Source organism: Rhinopithecus roxellana, chromosome 11, assembly GCF_007565055.1.
Source record: "Rhinopithecus roxellana isolate Shanxi Qingling chromosome 11, ASM756505v1, whole genome shotgun sequence".
Taxonomy (NCBI): Eukaryota; Metazoa; Chordata; class Mammalia; order Primates; family Cercopithecidae; genus Rhinopithecus; species Rhinopithecus roxellana.
Genome location: NC_044559.1, coordinates 95,631,499 through 95,655,521, shown reverse-complemented (window position 1 = coordinate 95,655,521; position 24,023 = coordinate 95,631,499). Strand labels below are relative to the sequence as shown.

At 37.3% G+C, this 24,023-nt stretch overlaps 1 protein-coding gene across 10 annotated transcripts in view; it reads left to right on the top strand.

Annotated features, from left to right (window-relative positions):
- Positions 1-24,023, top strand: part of ZNF438 (zinc finger protein 438) — a 192,931-nt gene that overhangs the window by 144,961 nt on the left and 23,947 nt on the right. For 9 of the 10 annotated variants that reach the window (XM_030940669.1, XM_010357038.2, XM_030940667.1 and 6 more), the window contains one exon: positions 9,831-9,898. In XM_030940669.1, coding sequence (XP_030796529.1) covers positions 9,862-9,898 — 37 coding nt within the window. In that variant the 5' untranslated portion in view covers positions 9,831-9,861. Of the gene's footprint in view, positions 1-6,669; positions 6,796-9,830; positions 9,899-24,023 lie in introns of those variants that run through there. The other variant, XM_030940672.1, reaches the window with a different exon arrangement.

Below are 24,023 nucleotides of genomic sequence, written 5' to 3'. Positions count from 1 at the left end.
GAATTAACCCTGGAAGAGACAATATCTTCCCCTCTAGCAAGTCCTTGAAGAAGTCAAATCATCATAAAATATTACAAAAAGCCACGACTGATACAGTGATCACTGTAAAGGTGTATACATTTGTCAAAGCTCATCTTAAAGTGGGGTGCATTTTGTTGAATGTAAATTATCCTTCAACAATGTTACTTTAAAAGTAAAAAAACAAAAAAGTTAATGAAATGGACCAACAGTCCCTGATGTACCTTAGTTTAACTCAAGATTTTTCAACTTTATAATGGTGTGAAAGCCATGTGCATTCAGTAGTAACTGTACTTTGACTAGCCATACGACCATTCTGTTTATCACTTTTAGTACAGTATTCAATAAATTACATGAGATATTCAACACTTTATTATAAAATAGGCTTTGTGTTAGGTGATTTTGCCTAACTGTAGGCTAATTTAAGTATTCTGAGCATGTTTAAGGTAGGCTAAGTTACAACATTTGGTAGGTTAGGTGTATTCAACACATTTTTGAATTATGCTATTTTCAAGACTTAGGATGGGTTTATCAGGATGTAGCCCCATCATAAGTTGAAGGGGCATCTGTAAATGGGTACATGAAATTACTTAAAACAGCCAGGAAAATTCATCCTCAAGTGCATTAAAAATTTTCAAACAACACCTAAGTATATAAAGACAAAGAGCAGCATTGAATACTTAAGAATTACAAAGTTCATCCAGGCAGTTCCCATTTTCCTTCCATGTGTCCTGACCATTTTCATGTTACGGCAAAAGAAAAATGGCATTTTCAGTTATATGGTGTCTGAGTTTATACAACATTTTGGAGTTATTTCCTGCCATATTCCTAAGGAATACTAATATGTATTTATTTTGATAGCTAAAAATAAAAGGCTTCACTCAGCTTCTTCAAGTTTTTCAGTGATGAAGTTATGTAACATCCAGTCCATAGCTGAGTATCAGTAATCATGAGAAAGTTCTTTCTTATATCCAGTTGAAATTTGCTTCCTAGTAACTTTGTCTTCCTCACTGGTCCTAGTCCTGTCCACTAGAGGTACGTAGAATTCCTCTAATCCTGCTTCCAAAATAACAGTTCTTCAGATATTTGAAGATGGCTAGCATCTCCCCCTGAATTTTTTTATTTCCCATGTTTGTTCTTTCCCAGCTTTTAAAACTCATTTTTCCTTATTACTTTGTCCTGGCCATTCCTTGTTTTACTGACTTTCCTTTATTTTTAATAGTTGCACAGAGACATTCTACATTGATTTCCATCAGAACACACTTGTATATATGTACATATATGCATGGGAAAGGGATGAGGGGCAGAGGGAGAGGGAGAAGCTGCACTCAGGAGAGCATGAAGAGGGTATATATGGAAATGAGACATACCTTGGGAATGAATTCTGGCCCATCTGAGTGACCTTGAGCAAGTTTCTTAATTTTCTTTGAGCACCTCAGTTTCTGAACTTGATGATAACAGTGCAGATCCTCATATGAGGATGAGCTGTTTGTGAATTACCTAGTGATAGGTCTAGCACACAGTAGCATTTGTTGCAGAAGAGCTACAGTATAGAATACAATCTAGGTGAAGCTGTCATCTATGGCTTTGCTGACTTTGGTTCTGGCCTGAAACTAAGATCTTGTGTGACTATCAACATGTTAGACTTTAAAATCAAGAGGCACAGAATAACAGTAGAATCAAAACTAGAAGATGGCCTCTCAAAAGAGCAGCTGCCCAATCAAGGTAGGTTAGTAACATTATCTTAATATATAAAGAAAAGCCTGTTAAGAATTACCAGCTCTGAGACATTAAAAGACTCATTACCTTTTTTATATTTCCATGTTTTAAGTTATCCTGGCCAGATTTATTATATTATGGCATTTATCTGAATGACAGTAGGTCAGTGTGATGATATATGACATGTTTATTCCCTAGGAAATAGTTTCCTAGAAGTAATAATCTAGATTGACATCTACATCGCAACTCTGTGACTGGTAGCCACATACACATACAAGAGCATGCACTTATACATGTACTCACAACATGGGTTAAAGTTAATCAGCATGTTGAGCATGGAGCAAATTATTTTCTTTTATTCTCTTACATTTCTTTATCTACATTTATTTTTAGGAACCTTAGCAAAGCAGCATAACAGAGACAAAGCAGTGTCTGCCTTAGGTTTCTTCAACAAGGAATAAATGGAAAATTTTTCATTTACAACACCATCAAGCTGTCACTTTGTCAAGTAACCAATTCACCTAATTTTCATTTTTAATCAGCTGTGTTTAAATATGGCTTATTAACTAAAACGAAAAGTAATCATGTAACAGTGATTTATAAAGCACATTGTACTAGATCTTGCTATAATTGATTGTATTCGCTGTTTGCATTCTTTAATTTTATTCCCTTCTGATAGATTTTTCTATTTAATATACTTTTCAGCAATTTAAGTAAGAAAAGTCAGGTTATAATTTTCAGAGGTTTTTCCGTATAAACTATGAAGGATGCAGTGGCTGTTAGTGCTATATTATGATTCCTTGAGTAAAAATGCACACTTACTCAAGGAATCATAGTATAAGATTTATTAAATACTGTTAGATTTTATGTAACTATTTAATGCATATTTTCCGCTAGCATATTTATCTTATTATCCAGTCAAATCACAGGATGCAATATTGTAACTATCCAAACATTTTTTAATAGGTGTTAGGTATATTTATTACATAATTTATTCATGTTTAATAATTATAATAGAATTAAATGCAGCAGTGCTTTATGTCACAGCAAAAGACAATACAATTTCATTTGAGTGGGTGTCCTACATGAAAAACCAAGATATTAGGAATACAGTTAAAATTGTTTTGATGGCACTCCTTTTCTAACATAGTATTTCAAAACAATGAAAATTAAAACGTTTTTTCTGATTGCAAAAGCAGTATTTATTCATTGGGGAAACTATGTAGTATCACTTTATAAGCATAAAAAGGAAGATTATGTAGCACTTTAATGCCCCACTGAGAGATACATACTTTTATTATTGGGTAATTTTTCTCTTGAGTTATGAAAAAATAACTGAACCATACTGCTCTGTAACCAACCCTTTTTTTGGAATGAAAACGGTCTCAGTCTGTCACTTAGGCTGCAGTGAGTGCAGTAGCACAGTCAGGGCTCTCTGCAGCCTTAACCTCCAGTCATCAAGGGATCCTCCCACCTCAGCTTCCTGAGTATCTGGACTATGGATACGCACCACCACACGTGGCCAATTTTTGTATTTTTTTTGTAGAGATGGGTTTCACTGTGTTGCTAAGGCTGGTCTCAAACTCTGGGCTCAGGCGATGCTCCCACCTCTGATTCCCAAAGTGTTGGGATTATAGGTGTGAGCCACAGCACATGGCTATAACCAGCCCTTTTATACAAAAACATGTCATAAGCATTTTTTATATTTTTTAATATTTTAAGAAACATTTTTAAAAATAGCTTTATTATAAAAATATACCCTAATTATAAGTTTTGCATTTTTTGTATATTTTAAACAGCACCCTTAACATTTCTTTAAAGGTAATGAGGATGATGATAATGATGATGGCTTTACACATTACAATGATAATTTTTTGAGCAAAATTCCTACATGTGGAAGGAAGGTCTGGGCCAAAAGGAATGCAGAATTGTAAGGCTCAGGATGCACATTGCCAGAGAGTTTGTACCAACTGTAATACAGGAAGTAAATGAGCATACCCCTTTCCTCAGACTTCTCCAAAAGTTTGTATTATTTTTCTGCCAATTTAGAGGCAAAAAAGTAGTATTATTTTAGAAATTTGCAATTCTTTGATTTTCAGTAAGTCTTAACATTCTTTCTGATGATTACTTGTTAAATGTTGTCTTTTATAAATTTTTTAAGTCCTTACTCATTTTTATAGTGGAGCATTATCTCGTTGTTATTTCTTTTACATTAGACAAGAATACAAGAACCATGTCTACTATATCTTTTCCAGAGTGCATAGTAACACTACAAACAACATCTGTTAAATGAATAAATGTATGTCTGTATGTCTATTAGAATTTTTAAATTTTTTCTCAATATTTACCTTTTAATTTTTAACAGCTATATTAAGATATGATTGGCATACAGTCAATTGCATATATTTAAAGTACAGTGAGATAAATTTTGATATACGTATACAACCTTGGAACTTAATCATAATCAAGATAATGAATATATTCTTCACCTCAGTGGGTGGGTATATGTTTGTAGAGTCTCTCCCCCAACCTTCTCTGTCTCCCCTGTCCCCAGGCAACCATTGATCTGCTTTCTGCCACTATAGTTTACAGTCTCTAAAATCTTATGCAAGTAGAATCATAGAGTATTGCTCTTTAATGTCTGTCTTCTTTCATATAGCATCATGTTTTTGGGGATTCATTTCTGTTGTGATGTAGATCAACAGTTCGTTTAAAATGCTGAGTAATGTTCCATTGTATGTTTATATATTCCATCTGTTGGTGAACATTTGGGTTGTTTCTGGCTTGGAACTACTACAAATATAGCTGCTGTGAACATTCCTTGTACAAGTTTTTGTGTAGACATATGCTTTCGTTTCTCTTGGGTTGGTAGGAAGGGATTAGCTGGATCCTAAGGCAGGTGTATCTTTTCTTAATAACCAGGGATGTTGAACATCTTTTCATGTTCTTATTTGCAAGCCATGTATCTTTTTTGGAGAAGTGTATGTTCACCTCTTTAGCCCATTACAAATTGGGAGATGTGTTTTCTTAGTTTTGAGAGTTTTATATACAATTTCTTTATCAGATTATTTTCAAATAGTTTCTCCCATTTATGGCTTGTCTTTTCATTCTCTTATTGGTATCTTTTGAAGAGCAGAAGTTTGCAGTTTTGATGAAGTTTAGCACATTAGTTTGTTATTTTATGGATTATGTTTCAGATGCCATGTCTAAGATACCTTTGCCTGACTAAAGGGCACAGTATTTTCTTTTAGAAGTTTTGTGTTTTACATTTGGGTATATGATGCGTTTCAAATTTTGTATATGGTGTGAGGTATGGCTCAAAGTTCTTTTTTTGTTTTTCGCATATAGAGAAAGCATCATCATTTGTTGAAGGGACTATTCATGTTCCACAGCTTTCCCTTTGGACTTTCATGAAAATACATATCTGTGTGGATTTATTTATGGACTCTCTATTCTGTTGCATTGATCTATATGTCTTTTTCTTGAAACTAAAGTAGCATCAGTCCAATTTGTTTCTTCTTTTTTAAGGAAATTTTGATTATTCTGAGCTCTTTCTATTTTCATGTGAATTTTAAAAATTGGTTAATTTCTACAAAAAGTCTACTGGGATTTTGATGAGGATTACATTGAATCTGTATATCTATTTGAAGAAAATTGTCATTTTAACAACATTGAGTCTTCCAACCTTTGAATGTGGTATATCTCTTCATTTGTTTAGATCTTCTAAAATTTCTATGAGTGTTTTTTAGTTTTCAGTGTATAGGTCTTTCGCATACGTTGCCAGTCTTATCCTTAATTATTTCATTTTTTATGCTGTTATAAATGGTGTCTCAATTTCTGATTTTTTGTCTCAATTTCTGATTATTTCTAGGATACAAAAATTAATTTATTTTTGCATATTGATCTTGTATTATGTAACCTTGCTAAACTCAGTTATTAGTTAGAAGGGCTTTTTTTGTAGATTCTATTGAATTTTCTAATTAGACAATCATGTCATCTACAAATAAAGACCATTTTAAGTCTTGCTTCACAATCTGAATACATTTTATTTATTTTTGTTTTATTGCACTGGCTAGAACTTCCAATACAGGGTTGAATAGAAGTGGTGAGAATAGATATCCTTCTCTTGTTTGTGAACTTAGAGGGAAAGCATTCAGTCTTTCATTATTTAGCATGATTTTAGCTTTAGTTTCTCATATTAATAGATGTGTTTCACCATAGTGAGGAGTTCCTTTCTAAATTTATAAAGGATTTTTTTTTATCAGTAATGGATGTTGGATTTTATCACATGCAATTTTTGTATCTATTTAAATAATCATGTAGTTTTCTTTTTTAATATAATAAGATGGTAAATTACATTTATTTTGAATGTTAAACCAATTGTGTATTCCTGGATAACTACTTGGTCATGATGTATTCTCATATTGTTGGATTTGATTTGCTAGAAGTTTGTTTATTAGTTTTGCATATGTGCTTATGAGGGATATTGGGCCATAGGAATCTTTTCTCATAATAGATTTGTCTGGTTTTGATATCTAGATAATGCTGACTTTTTAGATAGTAACATTTCCTCCTTTTCAATTTTCTGGAAGGATTTATATATAATTGGTGTTATTTCTTCCTTAAATATTCAGTAGAAGTCACTAGAGAAGACATCAGGGCCTGGAGTTCTAAGAATTCTAGATTACAGTTGTTGTTATTGTTTATTGTCTTCGGACTTGCACTGTTTTTTTTTTTTTTTTTCTTTTTCTTTCTTTCTTTCTTTTTTTTTTTTTTGCCCAGGCTGGAGTGCAATGGCACGATCTCGGCTCACCGCAGCCTCCGCCTCCTGAGTTCAAGTGATTCTCCTGCCTCAGCCTCCCGAGTAACAGGAATTACAGGCATGCACCACCATGCCCAGCTAATTTTTGTATTTTTAGTAGAGACGGGGTTTTCTCCATGTTGGTCAGGCTGGTCTCTCACCCGACCTGAGGTGCTGTGCCACCTCGGTCTCCCAAAGTGCTGAGATTACAGGCATGAGCCTCCGCGCCCGGCCAGACTTGCATCATTTTATTAATAGTAAGAAATCCGTTGTTATCCTTATCATTGTTCCTTTATATGCAATGTGTCTTTTTCTCTGGGTGCCTTTAAAAACTTTTTTTTTCACTAGTTTTGAGCAGTTTGGCAATGATGTACCTTAGTATGGTTTCATGTTTCTTGTGAATCTGTGTTTTGAGATGTTCAGATCTGTGTGTTCACAGCTTCATCAGATTTGGAAAATGTTCTGCCATTCTTTCTTAAAAATAATTTTTTTGCCCTTCCATCTCTCCCCTCTTCAAATACTGGCATATTAATCTTCTTAAAGTTGGCCTGCAGCTCACTGATGCTCTCGATTCTGATTTTTGTTTTTTGTTTTTTTAATTTTACTGTCTTCTCCGTTCTGTGTAGTCTCGATAGCTGTGTCTTCAGATTTGCTAATATTTTCTTCTGACATGTCTAATGTACCATTAATTTCATGCAGTATGTTTTTCATCTTATATATTATAGTTTTTATCTCTAGAAATTTTATGTGAATTTTTTCATATCTTTTCTACCTGTACTTAACATTTTGAGCATATGAAATATAGTTATACACAATGTCCTTGTCTGCTAATTCTAATATATGTCAGTCCTGGTCAGTTTTGATTGTTTTCTAAATTATGGATCATATTTTTCTGCATTTCTGCATGCTTGATAATTTTCATTAAATGTCAGTCATTATGAATTTTACTTTATTTGGTGGTAGATATTTTTGTATTTCTATAAATATTTTGTGATTTGTTCTGGTACATAGTTAAAATAATTTGAAACAGTTTGATTTTTTCATGTCTTGATTTAAGATTTATGTGAAACCAGAGAAATGCACAGTCTAGAATTAAGTATTCCCCCCTACTAAGGCAAGACCCTTCTGTGTACTCTACCCATTCCTTTGTGAATTGTGAGTTTTTTCACCCTAGCGAATGGCAACAAGCAATATTCCTGTTCTTCTGTGACTGTAGTGTACCTTGAACCTTTCCCTGGTCTTGGAGTGTTTCCTCACTTGCCTGTGTTGATCATTACAAAAGTAAATAACCCAGCAAGGACCCTCTCTGTTGTGCTTTGTCTGTGTGTAGCACTTTTTTCCAGTATTCTGGAAATCTCTGCAAGGATCTTTCCTCACATAGAGCTCATCGCAGTTGTTGCCATAGGGCTCATTGCAATTGTTTCCTGGCCCTCAGGGATCAGTTTTTCTTGACATGATGATGCAGGACTTTTCTCGACCCCTTTGTCAGGTTTGCAACGGGGATGCCCTGTTTACTCAGCCTGCCACACTCAACCCCTTGCAGGAGGGAGCACGTGAGCAAACGAGAGCAGGATCAGGCTGGTTGCTTTGGGTGCTGGCAGGAGCACACTCCATGCACACCTTGCGGCGGTGCCCAGGTGGGAGTGCCTGTGATCCCCGAAATCCCAGAGGGCATGCTGCAGTGCTCTCTTAGCTTAGTTTTGCCATTTGTGGACCGCAGTGTTACCAGCTCAGTGGGCCCCTTGTCTTGTCAGGTGGGGCGTCTATACTCCGCCAGCAAGGGCTAGTGTGACAGCCTTTTTTGGGTACCTACATCCAGTGAGTCCCAAGCTCTTGTGTGGTGTCCAAGAAGAATGAGGTCGTGCCGACACTTGAAGGATGGTGGAAGCAGATAATTTTATTTAGCCATGGATGGCTCTCAGCGGAGAGAGGAGCTGGAAAGGACGGGACGGTCAGGTAGTTTTCCCTGAAGTTAAACCGTCTCTCCAAAATTAAACTGTCTCTTCTCTGAAGTGCAGCCGTCCCTCTGAAGTCAAGTTGCTTCTCTTCAGTCAAGCTGCTTCTCTCCTCCACTGACTGAGTCCAGGGTCTTTATAGGCCCAGAATAGGGGGCAGGGCAAGCCATGGGTAGTTTTGGAAAAGGCAACATTCCATTGGTGAAAAGACATTATTCAGAAAGAACCAATCAGGAGAGAACAGGCAAACAGGGATAGAACTTCTCACCTTGGGCCGCAGGTTTCAGGCTACTTTGTCTTGAAGGTGCCTTTCACGGGGGACCCGCCCCTATCTGCCTAGAATTTCTCTGCTTCCTGCTTCTATCACTGATGTTCACTGTTTTGAAAACATTGTTTCATATATTCTGTCTGTGTTTTGGTTGTTTCAGGCAGAAGCATGAATCTGGTCTCTGTTGCTCCATCTTGGCTAGAAGTAGTAATCATGCCTTTTAATTTTGTCCAACTTTCTTACTTTAAAAATATTTAAAATTTTAAATCGAAAAATTCATCAGTCTTTACCTTAATGGGCTCTGTACTTGGTGTCATGCTTAGAAACACTTTTTTGTTTAAGAACTTATAAAAAAATTACTTCTATTTTTCAAAGATTTGAATTGCCTTATTCAGATATTTTATTAATATGGAATACTACATTACTCACAATTTGGAAAATAGCTAAAATATGGGGAATGGGGGAGAACACCTGTTAATTCCATCACCAAACACACTGTAAATTCATATATTGACATATTTTCTTCCATGTGTTTTCCTGTGCCTTTATTTTTTGTATATTTGTAATGCTGGTGTCTGTCATTTAGCATGTTCATACAGTGCATTGCATCATTAACCTTTTTTATGTTGCTACATAATCTTCACAGTTGCATTTTAATGACTGAGTTATATTTCATCAAATGATTATATTGCAATTATACTACCTTTATACTGTTAAGCATTTTAGCTATTTGTTCTTAAAGTATATGAATCAATTATCAGAGAGTACATTTTCAGAGAATCCTAACTTTGCCTACTTACACATGACCCCATGAGAGCAGAAATATGAGGCCCCTGATGTGTCGTTGCATCTGTCTCCAAGCCCATTCTAGTACATCCAATAAAATCCTGTTTGTAGAAAACTGAGAAGAAAATAAAAACATCAATTCTTAATAACTCAATGCATTTTTTATTACTCGTGTAGTTATAAAACCAACTTTAAAAAACAGCTTAGAGTTTCTATATTTAGTATGCATTAACATGCTCTCTCAATTACTTTCTAATACTTATTTGTGCTTGCTTATTTTTAGGAAAGATACTATTCAAGTCCAGTACATCGTAATGCAGAATTCTTTAGCAGTACCACCAAAAGATGAAGGTAAGATAAACTGTTGAGGAAAATGGTGATGTGTCTGTTATAGTTTTAATTTAACACATTGAATGTAATTGACCTCTAATCATAAGGTAACTTATTTCTTAGAATTAAAAACAAAAATTATAATTATATATGAAAACTCATTTATTTTGGTAAATAATTTGCGTGTATATGGATTCCTGAGTTTTAAGGACCTGTCTCCTTTTCTAGGCTGTAGTTCCTTGAGAGTAGGGCCATCTCATTCCACCCAGAACTCACAGAGCCTTGCTTATTCACTGCCAGTTAACTGGCACTAACAGATATCAATGAAATTAAAAAGTATTGGCTTTATTGAAGCAAAATAACACAAGTATTTTAGTGAGTAGAAGAATATATGCATACATATTCATACACACATCTGTAGACATACACTTAGAGGACATAGAATTTGTGTATACATTTCTTTGACCTGTTTCCCCTGATAATCCATTTTAAAAGAAATAGAAAAACTATTTTACTCTATGCAATGTATAAAAAATAAAATAATGATTTTTTTTATTATACTTTAAGTTCTAGGGTACATGTGCATAACGTGCAGGTTTGTTACATATGTATACTTGTGCCATGTTGGTGTGCTGCACCCATCAACTCGTCAGCACCCATCAATTCGTCATTTATATCAGGTATAACTCCCAATGCAATCCCTCCCCCCACCCCCTCCCCATGATAGGCCCCGATGTGTGATGTTCCCCTTCCCGAGTCCAAGTGATGTCATTGTTCAGTTCCCACCTATGAGTGAGAACATGCGGTGTTTGGTTTTCTGTTCTTGTGATAGTTTGCTAAGAATGATGATTTCCAGCTGCATCCATGTCACTAAAAAGGACGCAAACTCATCCTTTTTTATGGCTACATAATATTCCATGGTGTATATGTGCCACATTTTCTTAATCCAGTCTGTCACAGATGGACATTTGGGTTGATTCCAAGTCTTTGCTATTGTGAATAGTGCCGCAATAAACATACGTGTGCATGTGTCTTTATAGCAGCATGATTTATAATCCTTTGGGTATATACCCGGTAGTGGGATGGCTGGGTCATATGGTACATCTAGTTCTAGATCCTTGAGGAATTGCCATACTGTTTTCCATAATGGTTGAACTAGTTTACAGTCCCACCAACAGTGTAAAAGTGTTCCTATTTCTCCACATCCTCTCCAGCACCTGTTGTTTCCTGACTTTTTAATGATTGCCGTTCTAACTGGTGTGAGATGGTATCTCATTGTGGTTTTGATTTGCATCTCTCTGATGGCGAGTGATGATGAGCATTTTTTCATGTGCCTGTTGGCTGTATGAATGTCTTCTTTTGAGAAATGTCTGTTCATATCCTTTGCCCACTTTTTGATGGGGTGGTTTGGTTTTTCTTGTAAATTTGTTTGAGTTCTTTGTAGATTCTGGATATTAGCCCTTTGTCAGATGAGTAGATTGCAAAAATTTTCTCCCATTCTGTAGGTTGCCTGTTCACTCTGATGGTAGTTTCTTTTGCTGTGCAGAAGCTCTTTCGTTTAATTAGATCCCATTTGTCAATTTTGGCTTTTGTTGCCATTGCTTTTGGTGTTTTAGACATGAAGTCCTTGCCCATGCCTATGTCCTGAATGGTACTACCTAGGTTTTCTTCTAGGGTTTTTATGGTATTAGGTCTAACATTTAAGTCTCTAATCCATCTTGAATTAATCTTCGTATAAGGAGTAAGGAAAGGATCCAGTTTCAGCTTTCTACTTATGGCTAGCCAATTTTTCCAGCACCATTTATTAAATAGGGAATCCTTTCCCCATTTCTTGTTTCTCTCAGGTTTGTCAAAGATCAGATGGCTGTAGATGTGTGGTATTATTTCTGAGGACTCTGTTCTGTTCCATTGGTCTATAGCTCTGTTTTGATACCAGTACCATGCTGTTTTGCTTACTGTAGCCTTGTAGTATAGTTTGAAGTCAGGTAGTGTGATGCCTCCAGCTTTATTCTTATTACTTAGGATTGTCTTGGCAATGCGGGCTCTTTTTTGGTTCCATATGAACTTTAAAGCAGTTTTTCCAATTCTGTGAAGAAACTCATTGGTAGCTTGATGGGGATGGCATTGAATCTATAAATAACCTTGGGCAGTATGGCCATTTTCATGATATTGATTCTTCCTATCCATGAGCATGGTATGTTCTTCCATTTGTTAGTGTCCTCTTTTATTTCACTGAGCAGTGGTTTGTAGTTCTCCTTGAAGAGGTCCTTTACATCCCTTGTAAGTTGGATTCCTAGGTATTTGATTCTCTTTGAAGCAATTGTGAATGGAAGTTCATTCATGATTTGGCTGTCTGTTTGTTTGTTACTGGTGTATAAGAATGCTTGTGATTTTTGCACATTAATTTTGTATCCTGAGACTTTGCTGAAGTTGCTTATCAGCTTAAGGAGATTTTGGGCTGAGACAATGGGGTTTTCTAAATATACAATCATGTCATCTGCAAACAGGGACAGTTTGACTTCTTCTTTTCCTAACTGGATACCCTTGATTTCTTTCTCTTGCCTGATTGCCCTAGCCAGAACTTCCAACACTATGTTGAATAGGAGTGGTGAGAGAGGGCATCCCTGTCTTGTGCCAGTTTTCACAGGGAATGCTTCCAGTTTTTGCCCATTCAGTATGATATTGGCTGTGGGTTTGTCATAAATAGCTCTTGTTATTTTGAGGTACGTTCCATCAATACCGAATTTATTGAGCGTTTTTAGCATGAAGGGCTGTTGAATTTTGTGTAAAGCCTTTTCTGCATCTATTGAGATAATCATGTGGTTCTTGTCTTTGGTTCTGTTTATATGCTGGATTACGTTTATTGATTTGCGAATGTTGAACCAGCCTTGCATCCCAGGGATGAAGCCCACTTGATCATGGTGGATAAGCTTTTTGATGTGCTGCTGAATCCGGTTTGCCAGTATTTTATTGAGGATTTTTGCATCGATGTTCATCAGGGATATTGGTCTAAAATTTTCTTTTTTTGTTGTGTCTCTGCCAGGCTTTGGTATCAGGATGATGTTGGCCTCATAAAATGAGTTAGGGAGGATTCCCTCTTTTTCTATTGATTGGAATAGTTTCAGAAGGAATGGTACCAGCTCCTCCTTGTACCTCTGGTAGAATTCAGCTGTGAATCCATCTGGTCCTGGACTTTTTTTTGTTGGTAGGCTATTAATTATTGCCTCAGTTTCAGAGCCTGCTATTGGTCTATTCAGGCATTCAACTTCTTCCTGGTTTAGTCTTGGAAGAGTGTAAGTGTCCAGAAAATTATCTATTTCTTCTGGATTTTCTAGTTTATTTGCATAGAGGTGTTTATAGTATTCTCTGATGGTAGTTTGTATTTCTGTGGGGTCCGTGGTGATATCCCCTTTATCATTTTTTATTGCATCTATTTGATTCTTCTCTCTTTTCTCTTTATTAGTCTTGCTAGCGGTCTGTCAATTTTGTTGATTTTTTCAAAAAACCAACTCCTGGATTCATTGATTTTTTGGAGGGTTTTTTGTGTCTCTATCTCCTTCAGTTCGGCTCTGATCTTAGTTATTTCTTGCCTTCTGCTAGCTTTTGAATGTGTTTGCTCTTGCCTCTCTAGTTCTTTTAATTGTGATGTTAGAGTGTCAATTTTAGATCTTTCCTGCTTTCTCTTGTGGGCATTTAGTGCTATAAATTTCCCTCTACACACTGCTTTAAATGTGTCCCAGAGATTCTGGTATGTTGGATCTTTGTTCTCATTGGTTTCAAAGAACATCTTTATTTCTGCCTTCATTTCGTTATGTACCCAGTAGTCATTCAGGAGCAGGTTGTTCAGTTTCCATGTAGTTGAGCGGTTTTGACTGAGTTTCTTAGTCCTGAGTTCTAGTTTGATTGCACTGTGGTCTGAGAGACAGTTTGTTATAATTTCTGTTCTTTTACATTTGCTGAGGAGTGCTTTACTTCCAATTATGTGATCAATTTTGGAATAAGTGCGATGTGGTGCTGAGAAGAATGTGGATTCTGTTGATTTGGGGTAGAGAGTTCTATAGATGTCTATTAGGTCCGCTTGGTGCAGAGATGAGTTCAATTCCTGGATATCCTTGTTAACTTTCTGTCTCGTTGATCTGTCTAATGTTGACAGTGGAGTGTTGAAGTCTCCCATTATTATTGTATGGGCGTCTAAGTCTCTTTGTAAGTCTCTAAGGACTTGCTTGATGAATCTGGGTGCTCCTGTATTGGGTGCATATATATTTAGGATAGTTAGCTCTTCCTGTTGAATTGATCCCTTTACCATTATATAATGGCCTTGTCTCTTTTGATCTTTGATGGTTTAAAGTCTGTTTTATCAGAGACTAGGATTGCAACCCCTGCTTTTTTTTGTTCTCCATTTGCTTGGTAGATCTTCCTCCATCCCTTTATTTTGAGCCTGTGTATGTCTCTGCATGTGAGATGGGTCTCCTGAATACAGCAGACTGATGGGTCTTGACTCTTTATCCAGTTTGCCAGTCTGTGTCTTTTAATTGGAGCATTTAGTCCATTTACATTTAAGGTTAATATTGTTATGTGTGAACTTGATCCTGCCATTATGATATTAACTGGTTATTTTGCTCGTTAGTTGATGCAGTTTCTTCCTAGCCTCGATGGTCTTTACATTTTGGCATGTTTTTGCAATGGCTGGTACCAGTTGTTCCTTTCCATGTTTAGTGCTTCCTTCAGGGTCTCTTGTAAGGCAGGCCTGGTGGTGACAAAATCTCTAAGCATTTGCTTATCTGTAAAGGATTTTATTTCTCCTTCACTTATGAAACTTAGTTTGGCTGGATATGAAATTCTGGGTTGAAAATTCTTTTCTTTAATAATGCTGAATATTGGCCCCCATTCTCTTCTGGCTTGTAGAGTTTCTGCCAAGAGATCTGCTGTTAGTCTGATGGGCTTCCCTTTGTGGGTAACCCGACCTTTCTCTCTGACTGCCCTTAAGATTTTTTCCTTCATTTCAACTTTGGTGAATCTGGCAATTATGTGTCTTGGAGTTGTTCTTCTCGAGGAGTATCTTTGTGGTGTTCTCTGTATTTCCTGAATTTGAATGTTGGCCTGCCCTACTAGGTTGGGGAAGTTCTCCTGGATGATATCCTGAAGAGTGTTTTCCAACTTGGTTCCATTTTCCCCCTCACTTTCAGGCACCCCAATCAGACGTAGATTTGGTCTTTTTACATAATCCCATACTTCTTGTAGGCTTTGTTCATTTCTTTTTCTTCTTTTTTCTTTTGGTTTCTCTTCTCGCTTCATTTCATTCATTTGATCCTCAATCGCTGATACTCTTTCTTCCAGTTGATCGAGTCGGTTACTGAAGCTTGTGGATTTGTCACGTATTTCTCATGTCATAGTTTTCATCTCTGTCATTTCATTTATGACCTTCTCTGCATTATTTATTCTAGCTATCAATTCTTCCACTCTTTTTTCAAGAATTTTAGTTTCTTTGCGCTGGGTACGTAATTCCTCCTTTAGCTGTGAGAAGTTTGATGGACTGAAGCCTTCTTCTCTCATTTCGTCAAAGTCATTCTCCGACCAGCTTTGATCCGTTGCTGGCGATGAGCTGCGCTCCTTTGCAGGGGGAGATGCGTTCTTATTTCTTGAATTTCCAGCTTTTCTGCCCTGCTTCTTCCCCATCTTCGTGGTTTTATCTGCCTCTGATCTTTGATGATGGTGACGCACTGATGGGGTTTTGGTATAGGTGTTCTTCCTGTTTGATAGTTTTCCTTCTAATAGTCAGGAACCTCAGCTGTAGGTCTGTTGGAGATTGCTTGTGGTCCACTCCAGACCCTGTTTGCCTGGGTATCAGCAGCAGAGGTTGCAGAAGATAGAATATTGCTGAACAGCGAGTGTATCTGTCTGATTCTTGCTTTGGAAGCTTCCTCTCAGGGGTGTACTCCACCCTGTGAGGTGTGGGGTGTCAGACTGCCCCTAGTGGGGGATGTCTCCCAGTTAGGCTACTCAGGGGTCAGGGACCCACTTGAGCAGGCAGTCTGTCCGTTCTCAGATCTCAACCTCCGCGTTGGGAGATCCACTGCTCTCTTCAGAGCTGTCAGACAGAGTCGTTAGCGTCTGCACAGGCCTCTGCTGCTTCCCCTTTTGTTGTTTAGCTGTGCCCTGTCCCCAGAGGTGGAGTCTACAGAGACAGGCAGGTTTCCTTGAGCTGCTGTGAACTCCACCCAGTTCGAGCTTCCCAGCAGCTTTGTTTACCTACTTAAGCCTCAGCAATGGCAGGCGCCCCTTCCCCAGCCTCGCTGCTGCCTTGTGGTTAGATCGCAGACTGCTGTGTCAGCAATGAGGGAGGCTCCGTGGGCATGGGACCCTCCCGGCCAGGTGTGGGATATATTTTCCTGGTGTGCCCGTTTGCTTAAAGCGCAGTATTGGGGTGAGAGTTACCCGATTTTCCAGGTGTTGTGTGTCTCAGTTCCCCTGGCTAGGAAAAGGGATTCCCTTCCCCCTTGCACTTCCCAGGTGAGGCAATGCCTCGCCCTGCTTCAGCTCTCGCTGGTCGGGCTGCAGCAGCTGACCAGCACCAATTGTCCGGCACTCCCCAGTGAGATGACCCCAGTACCTCAGTTGAAAATGCAGAAATCACCGGTCTTCTGTGTCGCTCGCGCTGGGAGTTGGAGACTGGAGCTGTTCCTATTCAGCCATCTTGCTCCGCCCTTGACTTCTAAAATAATGATTTTTTTTAACAGGCACTTCTGGACCTTCCAGAAGAACCTGGACCTCCAGATGGAGGTATAGTCCTTTCTTAATCAAGAGTATTTAAATTATCCTCACCATAAAGGATACACTCTAACCCCAGGGAGAAATACCTGTCTTTCGCCTGCCCCATCTAGTCTCTTCCACACGGAAGAGAAGTTCTGATGTGTGTGAGAAAAAAGACATATCTTTAATGAGGCAAAATTAGGCTGTCTTAGTGGAACATGTAGCTTTTAGTAAAAGGAGGGAATTTGTTATTAAGGCCCCTTAAATAGAGCAGACACTCTGATCTCTTTGTCAGTGAGAAGGGTAGTATCATAACTCTTGAGCGCATGGAATCTGGAATTGAAACTCAGTCCTACCACTTAACTGTAAAACCTTAGGTATATCACTTGACCTCAGCTTCCACATCTGTAAATCTATAAAATGAAGACAATAAGTCCCACTCTATAGGATATGTGGAGACTAAAGGAAATAGCATATGTAAATCACCCAGCATATTGTTGTTTGCGTAGTAGGCACTGATATGATGATAAAACTACTGTTCTTAATGGCTATTATTAATATCTGGGACTTCCTCATCTTTGAGACTGGTCAGTGAGATGGCCATGAGGCTGCCTCTTGCTTGGGAATGCCTAATGACCTTGGAAGGCCAAACATGCTCCAAGGAGACCCATGAGGAGTAAGCAGAAAGCAGACCGCTTGGTTTGATTGTTATCCAGGAATTTATCCGAAGGGAGAGTGAGAGTCCCTGAGACTCACACAAAATCCAGCCCGGAACACTAGGGCAAGGAAGGAGATGGGCAAACCCCAACTAGAAATCAAGAGCATGTGTTTTCCTTGAGTGTTCTTTGGTATATATTCTCTGGAAGATTTGTGGAGCACTAGATAGCTGATCAAGGGTTTGAAATTCGGTGTCCAAGCTGCTATTACCTTCTTTTATCCAAGCAAGCGAGGAGAGGCTTAGGAGAAAAAATAATGGAACAAGTATCAGGAAAGCTGAACTCCATTCCAGACCTGCCTCCAAACAGCTGTGGAACCCAAGGCAAAGTTATTTTGCCACTGAGCCTCAGTTTTCTCATTTAAAATTCGAGAATGACTAGGTGTTCCTTTCAGGCTCTAAAAAGGTGAGTCTATATGAGTAAACAACGAGCCGCTTGGTTCTGGCTGATACAGAGGAAGAAAGCACTCACACCTCTTGGCTGCTTTGATTCTCATCACAGTTTGTTTTGTTCTGATGTCTACGTCTCTGGGCTATAACATAAGCTTGGATACCTCCATTGACCAGAAAGTAAGACCCCTTGGCCCTACCCAGAGCTCAAGGGAACCTCCTCACCAATCTTTTCTGGGACTAAAGATGCTTAAGCCCAATCCTGGAATTTGACAGAGGAGATATAATAGCCTTTAAAAACCTAAATCATGTGCCTCCAGTGTGATATCATTCTACCTACAACTTTACATCCTTTATTTTATTTAATCTTCACAATAAGTTAGACGTAAACCTTATTTTACAAGTTCAAGATTAGGTATTTTTTGCAAAGACCACCAACAAGTAAGTGACTGATCCAAGATTTGAACCCAGATCTATCATAAAATTTATAAAGAATTTTTATATAAATTATAGAGAACATATATTTATAAAGAATACTTATAAAGAATATTTAATTCATAAAGAATATTTCTATAAGAATTTAGAATTTGTAATTTAAAATTTATAAAGAATATTTCTAATAATTTTTGTTCATCTCCTTTTTCTTCTCTGATCAAAAATACTATGCTTAATTACACATATGAATGCTTAAAGCTATTTTAAACCAAAGTGAGCAGAAATTATAACTTAAATTATGAGAAATTACATCTATAAGGAAAAATTATATATATGAATATGTGTAACGCCTAAGAATTGCCCAGTTATTCATTAATTTATTCATTCATTCGAATGCTTTCTGTGTGTCTTAGATTAATATTAATATGTTTTAGCAAAAGCATCAGATTTATTATGATTCTGTTTATGATCAAATATAATTTATGGCTAGGTGTAGCAGCTCCCACCTGTAATCCCAGCACTTTGGGAGGCTGAGTTGGGAGGATAACTTGAGGCCAGAAGTTTGAGACCAGCCTGGGCAACATAGTAAGACTCCATCTCTACAAAAAAAATTTCAAAATTAGCTGGGTGTGATGGCTTATGCCTATAGTCCCAGGTACTTAGAAGGCTGAGCTAGGAGGATTGCTTGAGCCTAAGAGTTTGAGGCTGCAGTGAGCTATGATCATGCCATGCATGGCACTGTAGCCTGGGCAACAGAACAAGACCTTGTCTCTAAATATATATATATATATATATATATATATTTTGTCTGATACATATATACACACACGTATACATATATATTACATATATTTGTTTAATTACATGTACATAATTTGTGTGACATGAGAAGTTTGCTGGGCACATGCTATTTATTAAATGCAGATTGATTTATTTAACAAACCATTGATGGCTAGCTATAAATTATGATACCTTTGAATTTCCAACTTATAAACACATACACACGTATTATATGCATTTCTGTATAAAATTTAGATAAGACATTACCAACAGAGTTGTGAGCCTTAAATTAAGGAAAATATGCTGTACCAACATACTGTCCCCAAACAAAGTTCATGTGGTAGAAGCAGGTTTAATGATCACCAAGGTAATTTGTACCAGGAACTATCAGGTGCAATGAAGAATCCAAAGGTAAGTCATACAGAGCCTGAGCTTTTAGGCTCTAAAATCCTGTTGGAACAGCATATATGCATGTACTTAACTAGAATAAAGCATGACTAATGCTGTACTAGAAGTGAGTATGACATACTTTGAAAATCAGAATGAAAGAACAGTTGGTTAAGCCAAAGATTTTGAGGCTGGTCGGGAAACACAATGGAAGAGATGACATTTGTTCAGGATATTAACATATATGTATAAGTCAAGCAAGTGGAATTTAGGCCAGGGGGTTTAAAGCTAGGAAGAATTGGCAGCATTATTAACGGAGAAAACAAATTTAAAATTCTGGTTTCTTCTACTTAAATGTTATCTAATTTCACATAAAGAGATTTAACATTGTACTATCACTCTAATGATAAGTTATACTATATTATAGGTTTTCTATTATAACCTAGTGTCACCGTTATTCCTTTCTGTGTGAGAATATAATTTATAGAATTTTGAGAAGTTCATGAGACTTATTTTGTTACAGTTTTCTATATCATTCTTTCAGGATTTAGGGATACGATTTAGTTTTCCATAACTTCCTTTTTTTGTCTGATATTTTCAAATGATGAACTAAACTGTGTTTTTCAAAACAGAGGCATGAGAACAACATAATAAGGCCAACTATTTAGATTTGGTGAAAGACAGTCACCACACTAATTAAAAATGCAAGTCAATTTATTTATGTGCCATATAAGAAGACTCACACAGGTGAGCAGTATCACCAAATGATTCTCTGACAGGGACAGTGTATGTGTTTTATGTGCTAAGAAGAGGTAGTTCACTGTGATTATGCCAGTTGATCATTGAAGTTTGTACCTTGGGTAGTCAGAATGAATTTTAAGTTCCTACATAGTTGGTTAATGTAAACCCCATTGTTCATTGGTCAGGAAGGAGTCTTCATTTAAGTCAAGTGAGAGTCTGTTTTAGTGGAGTCTCTCAATTCTTTTTTTTTTTTTTTTTTTTTTTTGAGACAGAGTCTTGTTCTGTCACCCCAGCTGGAGTGCAGCGGTACAGTCTTGGCTCACTGCAACCTCCACTTCCTAGGTTCAAGCGATTCTTTTGCCTCAGCCTCCCTAGTAGCTGGGACTACAGGAGCGAGCCACCACGCTTGGCTAATTTTTGTATTTTTAGTAGAAACGGGGTTTCACCATGTTGGCCAGGCTGGATCTCGAACTCCTGACCTCATAATCCGCCCTCCTTGGCCTCCCAAGGTGCTGGAATTACAGGCCTGAGCCACCGCGCCCTGCCGAGTCTCTCAATTCTTAGTCACTTGTCAGCCTTACAGTTAAGTTTGCCATTTCCTAGACAAGTCTTCGGCAGGTAGAAAAGTTTTTTTATACAGTTCTTCTACCACTTTGCTCAACTCTGTCATAACATTTGTATTATTTAAAGGAAGCTTTCAAATTGTGAGTGCTATTTCTATTTCATAAAAGTAAGAAGTGGGGATGGAGAGAGAGCAAATGCTTTGAGGCAGACACACAGGCGGCCCCCTCTGGACCCACTGCAGTTAGCTGGACATGTGCTGTACAGCTACTACTGATTACATGATTGGACTGCACAACCACAGCCACTACTGTCTATCATGTGAATTCATATTTGAATCCTTTAAAAAAATCCCTAGATTTTCTGATTCAATAAAAAATAGTTATGATACTGTCTAAAAATGTATTCTATGTCTTGCAGACATAAAAGTATATACTTATAGCTTACAGACCTAACATTTTGGTATTCATGAATATAGGATATTAGAACTCAAGTAAGGCACACTTATTAGGGAGGGGCTAGTTAATACTCATATCATTTTTAAAGTTTGGGGAAAAGATCTTACTTATTTTGGACTTTAGTATCAGTTAGGTCTTTTATAAAGTTCTTGATGAATTTTCTGTCTTTAGCAGGGTTTAAAGCACCCCTGCATGTAGTAGTCTCTCAAATGCATATTAAATTATGTATAAAATGTCTTAAACCCTCAAACAGTTTTTATAAATCACATCTGATGCTGTGAAAATGTTGTAATCTTTTTTTTTAATGAAGCACTAAAGGGGATGGAATTCTAAAGCCAATGAAAGCAAATGTTCATTTAACAAGTATTTATTGCCTTTGAAGAGACAGCAAGAGAAGCAAAGGCGGAGGAAAGTAAAACCAAACTAAGCTCTTCTCTCTTGCAGCTGTTGTAATTAATAACACTGGGCTACCTATCCAAGCAGGGGTTTCCTTTTATGGGGATTTAACCTGAAAGTGGTTTATTCTTGTTATCTAATCGTAGTTTCACTGTTTCGAACATGGTATGAAAGCTATTTTCTTAAGCTCTCTATTTTTTTCTTTTCCTCCTTGCCCATATCTCCCCTTTCCTCTCCATCTGGTGGAAGAACACTGATCTGGACAGCTGAGCTCTGGTCATTGTTATGTGCTTCTTTTTAGGCTCTGTGATTTTGGCCAAATCAGTAAACCTCAGTCCCTTCATCTTTCCAATGGGGATAGTAATTCTTGCCCTGTAACGGTCAAATGCAGTAGGTATGGTTGATTCTCATTCTCATTATTTGTAGTATTTATTTTCTAGAAGGTTATTAGGAACACTGAATTAGCAAATACTGAGCCATTTGTTCCTAGGGGATATTCAAGTTTAGGTTCTTGTGAGCCTCTAATCACAACATTTTTGTCAACAACTCATAAGTGTATTTCTGTTAAAAAAAAAAACTTTATTTAATAGACAGGGTTAATTTTTTAACATTGAACTCAGAGACAAAAGCACTATAACTCATGCCTCAACAAAGCTTCTCTAATACAAGTGTTTTCTCCGTAGAGCACATCACACTTGTCTTGTGTGTAGGAGCACTAGACAGCACCCAGCACTATGCTGGAGACCATAAGTAAACAGTAAAATCACCAAGAAAAAGCACAAAAAGTGCAAAAAAAAGTGGCAGTTTTTGAAATGCAAAAAGTATGTGTGTTTACAGTATGACAGCTGAAGGAAGAAAGCAGGATATCATCTTGTTCTGCCTCAGCTGGGAATTTGCATGTCAAGTGGCTCAAACTTTTTTGTTCTCCACACATGTCCATGAATGACCATGAAACACCACAAGTATTGATTTTGGGGTTAAAAATAAATTTTAGCAATTAGGGAAATACACAAATACAGAATCTGCAAATAACGAGAATCAACTGTATATGAATACGCCTTGTAAAAACTTTGAAAGCACAGTAGAAGCCTCAGGATAATGTGCAGAATAAAAACTATTTTTTATGATGTTTTTCTCAGATAAAATGACTTTGTACATAGTTAGTATTATAAACTTCAAGTTAATAAAGTAATATATTATTTAAAGGTGATCCTAAATTCTTAGTTCGGTAAAGCTACAAAGAAAACTACTGTTGCATGATCTGTGACTCTCCATTCCTCACATTGAATGCACAGTAGCAAGGAGTACCACTGTAATTCGATGCTTTGAATTTAGTGGTTAACATTGCTTTATGACCTCATTATTGGGGGAAAATATCATTCCCTGTGTATTACCAAAATATTATGTTTCCAAATATGTGATATTCATATGGAAACATTTTGATCTTAACAAGTGGTGTAAATGCTGTTCTTGGACTTTTGATACCATTTTATGCTGCAGAGCAAGTACAGATTGACATTTGCAAGCTGGTTTTGGTTAACTCCTTAATGTTGGAAATTGGAACTTTCCGATGTAATAACTTCTACAAAATACCATTGTGCATTATTAGTATGTTATACTGTTGACAGAAGAACAAATGGAAAACACACACATGCCTGTAGAAATATCCTTTTAGGATAAATGGAAATGACCTGGGTGGCCTAAAACCATAAAGTAGACCAGCCATATATGGAAGTTGAAATAAAATATTAGAGTTTAAAATATTAGTAAATTTAGATTATGATTATTTTTGTTGTTTGAAATAGCTGTATTTCTTTCTTCTTTCTTTTCTTTTTTTTTTTTTTTTTTTTGAGATGGAGTTTGGCTCTTGTTGCCCAGGCTGGAGTGCAATGGCACGATCTTGGCTCACTGCAACCTCCGCCTCCCTGGTTCAAGCGTTTCTCCTGCCCCAGACTCCCAACTAGCTGGGATCACAGGCACACACCACCACACCCGGCTAATTTTTTGTATTTTTAGTAGAAACGGGGTTTCACCGTGTTAGCCAGGCTGGCCTCGAACTTTTGACCTCAGGTGATCTGCCTGCCTCTCAAAGTGCTGGGATTACAGGCATGAGCCACTGTGGCCGGCCGAAATAGCTGTATTTCTGTAGCTTAAAAAGCAGGCTGGTAATCAGATAATTTACTTGGGTATGTATCATTGCCAGTGTGGCCGTTTGGCAGCAGAGTCTCTCAGAAATTCCAATTAACCATGTAAATATATTTCATAGCATCACATCTCACTTTGTCAGAACCCCTGCTGTGTTTATATCATTAACATAAATGCAGATGCAAATAGCATGTATGTACTATGATAGAAAGCAGTTGGAGACATTTCACTGTGGGACACAACACTTTCAGATTGTGTACATCTGTTCAAATAATTTACCTAGCCCCAGTGACATGAACACAAGGATGGAAACATCTGCCCCTGAGACCATTTGCAATATGGCAGATGCTTGCATCTTTATTTATGCAGATGGTTAGTGTGGTGGGTC